Below are 12761 nucleotides of genomic sequence, written 5' to 3'. Positions count from 1 at the left end.
GTACATGGGACCAACACAGATGCCTTCAGCTGCCAAGCTGACCCACATAGATGCCTTTTTATTAGGCTACATGCAGACAAGACTAATTTTGTTTTGTGGATTTTAGGTGCGTATTCTGTACAGTGATGGTGAATGGGGTTTTACAAAAGGCCACCCCCAAGTGGCAGAAAAAAAATCTACACAGATTTTGGGTCATGTCTAGGACTATGCGACTTGCCTATTATGTTGGGGATCCTGCAGAAAATTGCAATTTAATATACATTCGTTAATGCCATAGCCATATTATGACATTTTGCACAGAGCTGAAATTTAGCTTCCACAGAGGTACGCAGGGCTTATACTGTGCCTCCTTCATTCAGACTTCCTTCATTGAACCCTGTACATACAAAGATATTCTCACCCAGAGCACCTGTGGTCGAGTCATGTGCAGCAGTGCATGGAGACCATACAGCTTCCTTGGTGGCGTACATGCAGACCGCATCACTGGTATAGAGAGAGCCCAGGAGGAGTGGGGGACCTGCACGGAACTTGCTGTTCTCTTCCCCACCTGAAAACAGTGCATTTTCAAATAGCCGCCACTAGGGGGAGCTTAATGCAAAGGGATTATTACAGCTCCCATGTAGTTGTATTAAATCCTCTTCACTGAGCTCCCCCTAGTGGTGGCTAGGTAGCTTTTTACACAACGTATTTGAAGACAATGCGTCAACTTTTACATTTAGTACTTTATATTGACATCCCCTCTAGCACTGATTGCTGAGCTGTACAGTGCTTAAAGATCGTAATGAGTAATTAAAGATGTGATGATTTACTGAACATGTGTGCTATCATCAGTTCTGCATTACTGCTAATTACTCCATATACTCATATAATGTCTGTCTTTAAGTATTTGCATAAAACTATTCTCCTTTCTCGTTCATAAATTTAAAATGAAAATGTAACAATCTAAAGGTAAAAGATTCTATAAAAAGTATTAAAATACATAATCCCTGACTCATAGAGCTGCATCCATTATATATCTGATTCATATATAAGAATAGGTCATATATGAAATCCAATTAGAAATTTGTAATAAGAGGTGTCATGTTGCTTAAAAAAATAAATTAGATTTTATGCCTAGGATTCAATTTCTGGCACCAGTATTGAATTGTTAATTGACATACAGTATATATAAATGTCTATTTAAGTGTTCTTGCATGGCAAGACCACTTACTGTTATCTCACATATATATTCTTATTTTAAAAAGTTCTTTTAACAATGAGAATTTTTTTCTATCTATCTATCTATCTATCTATCTATCTAAAAGTATAAAAGTATAAGTTTAAAAGAGAAATGTTCAAGCACAAAGGCATTAGACTATTTCCCAGTAGATAAACATGCAAAAAGGCAGCATGCTCAGAAAAAACTATGAATTAAAAAAAAAAATTATTCACCCATGTGGACGTGACCTTTCTGCTCAACAGTAGTGCTTGACAAAGGCAACGTTGCGTCCACATGGGTTAATTCATTCCTTTTTCTGAGTGTGCTGCCTTTTTGCCTATCTATCTATCTATCTGTAAGATCCTCACCTGTCTCGCACTCTGGTGTGACCAAAAAGGGTCCTCGAGCTGTGGGACAGGTTAAGCGTGTCTGCATTGATACACCAGCTCTGACCCCTTTGCGAGCCGAAGCGGGGATGCGTCCGCATGTGCGCCGGAGGGGAAGACCGCATGGCTTTCGGGGACAGCTTGGCCGCGCTAGTGGCAGTACGCTGCGGCCGAGCTTGTCTCCGATGTCTATTGCGGATTCCATTCCGGTGTCCATGTTGACGCGCTCGCTCACTCTCGCAGAGCCTGTCGTGCATCCGCATTTACATTCAAAAACAGGTTCGCAAGTGAATACACGGTCGAGCGCACTCGCTTCTTATGCGCTTCGCCGACCAGCGAAGGGAATAGCACCTGGCCACAAGTTCAAAGCAGATTAGGGGGTCGGCATTGGTCTAATTGACTAATGACCGACCAAAGCCTTGTACACAGGTGTAGGGCAGGATCATGACCTATGGGGAGTGGACACTTGGCGTCCTGGGATTTGTTAGCAGGCACATAAAAGGTGGCCTCCCAGGTCGGTCAGTGCCCACTGTTATCCTTCCTTATCCAGGTGCAGGTCAGTACTGCTAGCTACTAACTGAAGTTTGCTGGGACTCCGTCCGTTCCAGTGGGACCCAGAACCCGGGACTTTCCGTGACGCATCCGTTTATCTGGCAAGTTGCACAGAGACTTATGCACGGATCAGGACTACTCCTGGCTTTCCTTCGGTTTTTGTTTGCCCAGTGAAGTTTACCTGGACTTTGTTTATTTTGTTAATAAACCCCCTTTACTTCATCCTCACTGGTCTGTTTCGTTGGTGCCTTGCATTACACTATCTATCCTAATATGCAACCATTTCCACTTCATCACAGTGAACATGAAAGAACATAAAGTAATTTCACAGTAACACTATCTTTGAAGAATATGGCTTCCCTTTTTTTTTTTTTTTTTAAAGCCTATGTACACCTTCCGACGCAATTTTTTTTATGATTGCATTTTACTCATTTTTGGTTAAATTTTTTTTCTATTGGCCATTATTAAAATTTGTGAAAAATATAAAAAATGATCTCATAATTACTGAGAGGTCATGAATACTTTTTAAAGCCACATTCTTATCTCTAAGATAGTTTGTTGAAAGGCTTTAAAAATTAATAAATGTATTCTATGGATGACTCAAAAATGTGTAATAATTCAAATATATAGAATATAATCATCAAATATATTATCATTTGCGTTTCTATCTCTCAAGGCTACTTTCACACCTGTGTTCGGTGCGGATCCGTCTTGTATCTGTACAGACGGATCCGCACCGATAACGCAAATGCTTGTATCAGTTCAGAACGGATCCCTTTGCATTATTCTTTTTAAAAAAAAAGGCTAAGTCAAAACGGATCCGTCCTGACTTACATTCAAAGTGAATGGGGGATGGATCCGTTTTCAATTGCACCATATTGTGTCAGTGAAATTGGATCCGTCCCCATTGACTTACATTGTAAGTCAGGACGGATCCGTTTGGCTCCGCGTTGTCAGGCGGACACCAAAACTCTACAAGCAGCGTTTTGGTGTCTGCCTCCAGAACGGAATGGAGGCTGAACGGAGCCAAACTGATGCATTCTGAACAGATCCTTGAACTGATCCGTTTTGGGCCGCTTGTGAGCGCCCTGAAACGGATCTCACAAGCGGACCAAGAAACGCCAGTGTGAAAGTAGCCTAAGGTCTAGTTCACACGAACGTATGGCTTTTATAGTTTTTTGCGGTCCGTTTTTCACAGATCCGTTGTCCCATTTTTGAGTTCCGTTGTGTTTCCGTTTCCTTTCTGTTTTTCCGTTCCGTTTTACCATATGCCATGTACAGTATACAGTAATTACATAGAAAAAATTGGGCTGGGCATAACATTTTCAATAGATGGTTCAGAAAAAAAAAAAACTGAACGGATACGGAAGACATACGGATGCATTTCTGTATGTGTTCAGGTTTTTTTGCGGACCTATTGACTTGAATGGAGCCACGTGATTTGCGGCCAAATATAGGACATGTTCTATCTTTCAACGGAACGTAAAAACGGAAATGCGGAAACGGAATGCATACGTAGTACATTCAGTTTTTTTAGCGGAACCATTGAAATGAATGGTTCCGTATACGGCCCGTACACTCGCAAAAAAAAACGTTCGTGTGAACTAGGCCTAAGACTGTAGTGCACCTATGGAAGATGAAAAGAATCAAAGTATAGGTGAAGCAATATCGACTACATTCTGTAGTACAAGCTCGAAACTACCACTCTAGTAGGTATAAACGCACCAGAATTTCCTCAGCAGCTCAGGTGGTATAATAAATCTGCATCTGTAGACTGTCTATCTAACAGTTTAAGGCTCCATTCACACGTCCGTTGTTTCTTTCCTGATCTGTTCCGTTTTTTGCGGAACAGATCTGGACCAGATCTGGACCCATTCATTTTCAATGGGTCCTGAAAAAAAACGGACAGCACAATGTCAGATTTTTTTTCAGGACCCATTGAAAATGAATGGGTCCAGATCTGGTCCAGATCTGTTCCGCAAAAAAACAGAACAGATCAGGAAAGAAACAACGGACGTGTGAATGGAGCCTAAGGCTAGGTCTACACGACGACATTTGTTGCGTGACAAAAAGTCGCGCGACAGATAGGGCGCAACAGTTGTCGCGCGACATTTTGTTGCACCAATGTCGCGCGACAATTTTTATAATGGCAGTCTATGGTGTCGCACTGCAACATGCGACATGTTGCGACTGCGACGCGACAGTCGCAGAAAAATCCATCTTGAATGGATTTTCTGCAACTGTCGCGTCGCAGTCGCAGCATGTCGCATGTTGCAGTGCGACACCATAGACTGCCATTATAAAAATTGTCGCGCGACATTGGTGCAACAAAATGTCGCGCGACAAATGTCGTCGTGTAGACCTAGCCTAAGACAGGTTTTAGTTGTCTTACTGTCTTTCTGAGTTTTACACTGGAAATTTTCAAGCATTTTGTGCAAAAAGTCACATTTTAGTTTATGCCCCTTTCCAGCTAAAACCATGCACCCTTCTCAAGCTCAGCAAAAACTGTTTAAGACATGATACGCAAAATTTTGTGTCACAATGAGTCAAAATTGTACACAAAATCGAGCCATGAATTTAATATGTGCTTGTTGGCAAAATAACCACATTCAGATGAATGGAACAAAATTTCAGCCTCATAAATTTCCACAATAAAACTTCAGTGTGTATACACTAATAAATGTACCACAATACCGCACCCAATGTTAGTCCATGCTGATTATTTCATTTTTAGTGGAAATATTAGAGGAATGTGACATCTGTCATAACTTGATAAAACAACTAGTTTTCTGTTGCAAAAATACAATAACTTTATCACATGACCAGTTGAATTCTGTCAAAATTTGCACTGATACTATTCATTTTTTAAGCTCTTATGTTCATAGAAATGTTATGGTAATGTAATATTTCTATATATATTAATTATGATAATGTTTGTTTAATTGCCATTGTTTTTGGCATGATTTAAGCTTAATTCTCTATTGAAATATAATTAAAAGTAGATAGGAACAAAACTCAAAAAAAAAAGTACTGATGTAAACGTCAGGAGAGCTGCCACCACCGATATCAACTACATAATTCAATCAGGAAAGTAGGCATAAAGACCGCCCACATACGTAAGTGTAACTCTGGTGAGGAGGTACAGGAGGTATGGGGAACCAAAAATAGCCCCCACTAGTCCACCATGCAGGTCAATCACACGTGCAGCCCACCTGGCCAAATATGTCTCAGTCTAACTCCCTCGACCCCAATAGTGGTCTTCTGCTGTTTGCTAAACATTACTTGGACAAGCCAGAGGGAAGGAATAATGTTTTGTGGACAAAGGAAAACATTGCATTCCAGCATAAGAAAAAAGCTAATCCTATGTGTGAAACACTATGATGGTAGTATCATGGTTTGAGCCTGCTTTGCTGCATCTGGGCTAGGATGGCTTGCCATCATTGATGAAACTTTTCATTCTGAATTATACCAACAAGTTCTAAAGGAAAATGTTGAGACATCTGTTGGTGAGCTGAATCTCAAGAAAACGTGAGTCATGCAGCAAGACAACAACCCTAAGCACACAAGTCGTTCAACCAAAGAATGATTAAAGAAAAATCAAGTTAATGTTTTGGAATGGCTAAGTCAAAGAAATGTTGTGGAAAGACCTGAGGAAAGGGCTAATATTCCTCCAAACCTATGTGTAGGACTAATAAGCAGTAACCGCAAACATTTAGTTGCCGTTATTGCTGCACAAGGTGGTCACCCCAGATACTGAACACAAAGTTTCACATACATTTGACAACCACAGACACATATTATTGGATCATTTTTCTCAATAAATAAATTACAACATTTTTGACTCATTTGTTTGATTTGCTTATCATTATCTACTTTTAGGACTTATGTGAAAATCAGATTTAGTTTTAAATCAAATTTATGCAAAAATCCGAAAAAATTCTGAAGGGCTCACAAACTTTCAAGCACCACTGTCAGAGACAATCTGCATAATAGAGTTACTATTGACTCTAACACCTGGAGAAATGTTGTGAAATAGCAAAAGTAGGTTAAAAGGTTGAAACATCAAGGTGCTAGTTTGTGGTTTACATTGTGAAATACTTATATGAAGTCCTCAGAAATGAATATACACCCAGCAATTTTTTAAAAAGAAAAATCTCAAACAAGCCTTGTGCCCAACCAAATGCATGAGGCAGACTCATCTTTTCCTGTTTTTATATATTTTTATTGGCTGAAGTTGGATTTTAAATATATTTTAACTCTGAAATTGTTACTCTTCTTTTACATTCATTTGTCTTCAAAAGGAAAGCTAATGCTCATGAAACAAAACATTCCTTTGAGGAGCAAGCCCTAGCTAAAGAATGCAAGGCTAAAATTATTTCATCTCCATTTCTGCTGCTTCCAGATACAGATAAAGTAACCTGTGCCCATCTACTTAGACACTACTATCTATATTCCTTTCTCTCATATTAATAGCCTACATTTGAATATTCTATGTAATTTTGTATTTTATTTCCTGCCCTGGCAAACAGCCTCACTTGACTTTATCAGGCATTCACTGCTGCCAGAGAGAGAAAGTGATGAATGATTAAATAGAGCATCACAGATTATGCTATTAAAGGGGTTGTACCATAAAAATTGTCTACAGTTTTCAAACCAGCACCTGGATCTAAATTATTTTGTAAAAGCATTAAATGAAAATTTGCCATAGCCACTGAGTTATTCAATAAAATATATCTGTATAGCGCCAACTACTGTTTGACTTTTCTTATTTCTTTGACCTACTCACTGAGAAGGCTGCACATGCTCAGTTCTATCCTTTAACTGCCTCCTCAGCTGTGATAGGCAGAGCATGAACACGCCCCCTTAGCTCCAACAGAAAAAAAACACCCCCTTGAGCTCTCAGCTTGATATAAATCTAGCAGAGCAGCGAATAGGTACAGGGCTGGTTCTAGCTTTGTTAGAAAGAGATTCTCATGTACTATATGATGTCTGATTTTCTAAAATTTTTGGGCATTAGTCATGGGACAACCCCTTTAAGTGCAATGCTGTTCTATTGGCATCTTTATCTAGGCCTATCAAGAGCACAATAGAGTGGGCATACTGTTATTGCACCTTCTCCTCGGGGCAACATGGCATCTGTTGGGTATTACTTGCTTCCATAGGCTGTTCTTGCTAGATCTGGTAAATCTCATAAGAACAGCACATCTTCTCCCTGGCTTTGAAGCAGTCTGAAGCGATTGGACAGCATCACAGCCAGGGAGAAGAAGACGCCCACTAAGGAGTGCAGAGGTCTTCTCCTCCATGTACCTCTGCTAGTTATTGGCATATCAGACACCAAAAAAGAGAGGGGGACAAGGCATCAGAATGGAAAAAAAAGAAAATTAGCACTGGAATCTCCTTAGGAGGGACAACAGCAAGAGGTGTTAGGTTAAAAAAAAAAAACAGGTGACCATTATGTCTCCATTATGTGAATGAGCTCAGGAGTCCTGCCAATGCATTTTACTGCTGGTTTATTGGAGCACAGCGTCCGAATGGAAGTGAGTAAGAAGATAAAACTCACATAACCGGTCTCTGCGTCACTTACACTATACAAATCTCAATCTAGTTTAGGGTGTTTTGCAGCTCACAGATTCCCTTTTAATAAGTTCTGTGGTTCACCATTTCTACATAAAGGCTAAAGGCAGACACCTATGCACCCAGTCAAAACACTGTAAAATAAATGCAAGAAGTGAAAGCAGGGTCATCCTGAATCCAATTGGAAATATATAGCCAGTCTCAGTATAGTCTCTTGGTGTATGCAGACAGGTAATGCAGTACTTTCTGGAGATGCTGTAGGGGTAATAATTATGGTTACCAGGGACGAACTGTCCATAGAACCTACAGGGAAATTTCCCGGTGGGCTGATACCCAGGGGGCAGCTAATGCCCTCCTCACTGCCGCTGGACACATAATGATCTGATGCTATCAGCATTATTACAGTGATACGGTTGAATGCTATGATGAGGGTGGCAGTATTTTGCACTGCAATGTGATATTTGGTTTTGCTGGAGCAGTATTTTGTGCTGCGCTATAGTATCAAAGGCCCCACCTACTTCTGATGTCCCTGCCTACTTGTGTTGCCCGGCCTTCTGTCAATTTTGGATCCCCCTACAACATGGGGCACTTTTCTTTTTTTTTTCCAGGGCCAATTTAAGCTGCCAGTCCGCCCCGATGCTTACAACCTTTTCCCCATTAGTGGATTTTTAGAGCTGCCACAGTAAAGCAGCAGTTTTACCACTTACAAGTGATGCAAGGTATTAAAGGAGCCATAGTATAAAACTACTTAAAAAATGATATCTACCAGAATATTCACTATGTAATTTTCTTAGAGATGTTTAGTCTTCAGTAGTTGATAGCCAACTTTAATATAGTAAGATGTTCATATGGATCATTGTAAAAAAAATTCGGGAACAGAAAAAATAAAGTTGTTAGATACAAAGCCAAGTAAACCATGATCATACACTGTAAATTACCTCAATGTACCCCCAAAACCATGATCATATTCCGTGCACCTATTAAGAGCACAGCAGGAGGACAGTGGAAGGTCTAGAGCTGGGTAGAGTTTAGACAATGTTAGGAATCATCCTCTATTGTAACACCTCAAAGTATAACTGTCATATACATATTTTTTTTGAGTATTGGATTGTGGTGATTAATATCTCCTTGGTGGCCCTATTTCAACTTTTCACTGTGTACTCAATTACCCCTTAATTCCACAGTTTTGTTCCCTGTACTCCCTACTTTTACCTGTGCTTAAAATCAGGTTGCTATGCAGGGTCCGTCTATCTGTTGAAGGACGGAGGACGCAGAAGCAGCAGCGTGCAAGGTCAGATTACTGACAGCCAGGGACTGTAAGTAAATGATTAAAGCCAGGTCCTCCCCAGCAGCTGATAGCATTGCCTGGGCTGTGTGCACTTCTCCCTGTCCCTGCGCTTGGCAGACGCTCCCTCACTCAGCAGAGCTGGAGAATGCAGAGTTGAACCAGCGCAGACCAGGGAAGGGAGATCCGCCATCAAATCAGTGTATAAATGAAAGCAACATGTGGTAAGAGGAGCCCTTTGTGCAGGAGATTAACCCTTTAGGGGGGAGGGCTCTGGTTACTGACACTTTTGGGGGGCTATTGTTACTGGCTAGTGAGGGCAGGCGGGATTAGCCTCAGGGTGAGTGCAGTGGCGGCCATCTTAACTGAATAGTGAAATTGCAGTTTTATGCAGACTGGTTGCTAAGGGCTGAATCTTATTAAATATGGGGTAGGTCAGTCTAATAGGAACTGATTCTGGAATATCATGTTATTAGTAACTACATATATGAAAATTTAAATTAGGGTCTAAGTGTGACAGTTATCCTTTAACAATTTCCACTTTCATATATGAAATCCAGTGGTCATATTTAGTGTTTATAATATTCTAATTGCGAATTTTTATCGCAAATATCGGCACTTCGAGAATTTGCAAATATGTCGAATATAGTGCTATATATTCGTAATCGCAAATATTCTAGATTTTTTTTTTCATCAGTAACCTCCCTTCTTGCTTGTGGGCCAATGAGAAGGCTGCAATGTCTTTGTCTGAGCTTAGCAATATCCCTAACAACCAATAGGAAAGTTGCCTACCCCTTACTATATAGGAAACGCCCCAGCAGCCATTTTCTGCAGTTTCTTGCCGTCCTGAGAGAGAGAGAGCAGTGACATTGCTGTGCTCTGTGCTTTCATCTGGATTCTTTCCTTATCCAATTACATTAGATAGTTAGTTAGTTAGTTAGTTAGTTAGCTCATATATATAATACAGATAGTTAGTGGGAGATAGTCAGTGTAGGTTAGATAGTAATATAGTGTAGCTGATAGGTTCCAGTGCAGGGTGTTAGGTAGTGTGATAGGAATTACTGTTTCTCTGCTGTCCATACATACATGCTACAGACATAGTGCTGTGATGTCACAACAATACTTAGTGCACCAATCAGTAATATCTACTCAGACTTGATAAAATGTGAAGTTGCATGTATTGCGCAAAAATATACGCATCATTAGTGCTGATTTGAAAATAATGACTAAATAATGACTAAAGATAACGAATTCTAGAATATTATGCAAAAAATTCGCTTAATATCGCGAAAATGTATATTTTCTATGCTGCTTATCACTAGTGAGATTCCTACACTTATTGAGATCTACCTTTTCTTTTACTCCCAATGTACGGACTTTAACCCCTTCCCGACCTATGACATACTACTACGCCATGGGAACCACTGCGTTCCCGCAATTTGACGTAATAGTACGTCATATTGATGGGCGTGGGCAGTCTGTGGTAGCCGGGCCCCTGCTGTATCCGCCAGCATCTCTGTAAAAGCCGATGCCGGCGGATTAAACCCTTCTATGCCGTGGTCCGCGCTGACCGCGACATAGAAGGGGTTTGTGTCAAGTGAGTGATCGCATCGAGTCCCCGCGCTGCTGTGGTGGGGACCCGATGCAACACAAGGCAGCCCGATGCTGTGCAGAGGCTGCCCAATGCCTTGCACAGCATCGGGAACTGCCTTCTATAGGTGCCGAGGAGATCCAGCCTTAGGATCAGTGTCATGCACTAACAGGCAATGCAATACAATACAGATGTATGTGTATGCCCCCCAAAATAGTACCAATCAGACCGTAACCTCATCCCGCAAAAAATGAGACCCTACCTAAGAGAATCGGTCAAAAAATAAAAAAGCTATGGCTCTCAGACTATGTAGACACTAAAATATCATTATTTCAGTTTCAAAAATGCTATTATTGTGTAAAACTGAAATAAATAAGAAAAAGTAGACAAATTAGGTATTTCCACGTGCGTAACGATCTGCTCTATAAAAAAGTCACATGACCCTCAGGTAAACGCTGTAAAAAATAAATAAAAAAACGGTGCCAAAACATCAATTTTTTGGTTACTTTGCTTCACAAAAAAGGTAATACAGAGCAATTAAAAATCATATGTACCCCAAAATAATACCAATAAAACTGGCACCTTATCCTGTAGTTTCCAAAATGTGGTCACTTTTTTGAGTTTCTACTGTAGGGGTGCATCAGGAGGGCTTTAAATGGGACATGGGATCTAAAAACCAGTTCAGCTAAATTTGCCTTCCAAAAACCATATGGCGTGCCTTTCCTACTGCGCCCTGCCGTGTGCCTGTACAACAGTTTGCGATCACATGTGGGGTGTTTCTGTAAACCACAGGATCAGGGTAATAAATATTGAGTTTTATTTGGCTGTTAACCCTTGCTTTGCTACTGGAAAAAATGGATTCAAATGTAAAATCTGCCAAAAAAGTGAAATTCTGAAATTTCATCTCCATTTTCCATTAAAGGGTTAACAAAGTTTGTAAAATCAGTTTTGTATACCTTGACGTGGGTGGTTTCTATTATGTAAGCCTCACAAAGTGACTTCAGACCTGGACTGGTCCGTAAAAAGTGGGTTTTTGAAATTTTCTGAAAAATTTCAAGATTTGTTTCCAAACTTCTAAGCCTTCTAACGTCCCCAAAAAATAAAATGTCATTTTCAAAATGATCCAAACACGAAGTAAACATATGGGGAATGTAAAGTAATTACTATTTTTGGAGGTATTACTATCTATTATAAAAGTAGAGAAATTGAAATTTGGAAATTTGCTAAATTTTCAAAATTGTAGGTAAATTTGGTATTTTTTCATAAATAAAAATTATGGCTTGTATAAGTAAAAGCATTTTAAAGTTATCACCACATAAAGTGACAGATGTCAGATTTGCAAAAAATGGCCTGGGCAGGAAGGTGAAAACGGGTTTAAAGGGGTTAAAATATTTTTATTCAATGAATACAAATATTTTGTCAATTACCATAATTCATGAAAATGTATTATTTCCTTTACAACTATACAGTTGTTTTTGAAATAATTTCATTTTCAAGGCTCATCAACAAGCCAGGTCTAAAAAGTGCAGATCCTGGACTATACTGTTAAAGATAATTTGTGATTGTACAAATAAAAACACATCAAATGAATTAATGGGAATCTGATTAAAATCCTGTCTGCACAAGTTAATTCAGCCCTACCTAAGAATAGATAGAATTTGTTAATTAGAGCTAAAACACTACACAGAGCTGAAATACCCTTCACATTTACAATGCACCTCATGTCTTTCCAAGTCATAAGATGCATGCACTCACTAAAGAAATAAAATTATCACAGTAAAAGCAATTACCACGTGGATTTTGGCATGGGAAATACATATCCCTAGGGAAATTACAGGTGGAGGGAATGATTTGTGTATTTTAGCATAATATAACATGTTTGTACAGAGGCTGATATTTATCAGGGAACTGAAGTACATCTTACCATGCCAGTTCTTCTCTAGAGAAAATACTTTTTTTAGCTATTAATGGTCGTATCACATGTGTACTAGACAGATGTATGCTTACAAGAGCATCTGTTTGAGGCTAAATATAAAAGAAAAATCTTCTAACTGAACATAATACAAATGCTTCCATAACTCAATTTTTCAGAAACAAGTTGCACAAAATTGATTGCCCGTCAATTAAAGGTTTTTTCAAGGCATAGAGGTCTACTGTATGTGCACCAATTATATT

The 12761-nt window shown here is 39.6% G+C and overlaps 1 protein-coding gene across 2 annotated transcripts in view; it reads left to right on the top strand.

Annotated features, from left to right (window-relative positions):
* THEMIS (thymocyte selection associated) overlaps positions 1-12761 on the top strand; it is a 148840-nt gene that overhangs the window by 121706 nt on the left and 14373 nt on the right. Inside the window, exon 6 of one of the 2 annotated variants that reach the window (XM_044292395.1) lies at positions 107-2034. The exons of the other annotated variant lie outside the window; for it this stretch is intronic. Within the exon in view, the coding sequence (XP_044148330.1) occupies positions 107-126 (20 nt within the window). The 3' untranslated portion in view covers positions 127-2034. Of the gene's footprint in view, positions 1-106; positions 2035-12761 lie in introns of those variants that run through there. 2 annotated transcript variants of the gene reach the window in all.

The sequence above is a fragment of the Bufo gargarizans genome, chromosome 4 (genome assembly GCF_014858855.1).
Source record: "Bufo gargarizans isolate SCDJY-AF-19 chromosome 4, ASM1485885v1, whole genome shotgun sequence".
Taxonomy (NCBI): domain Eukaryota; kingdom Metazoa; phylum Chordata; class Amphibia; order Anura; family Bufonidae; genus Bufo; species Bufo gargarizans.
The sequence above is the reverse complement of the archived record's forward strand: the minus strand, read 5'-3'. Positions and strand labels throughout refer to the sequence as shown.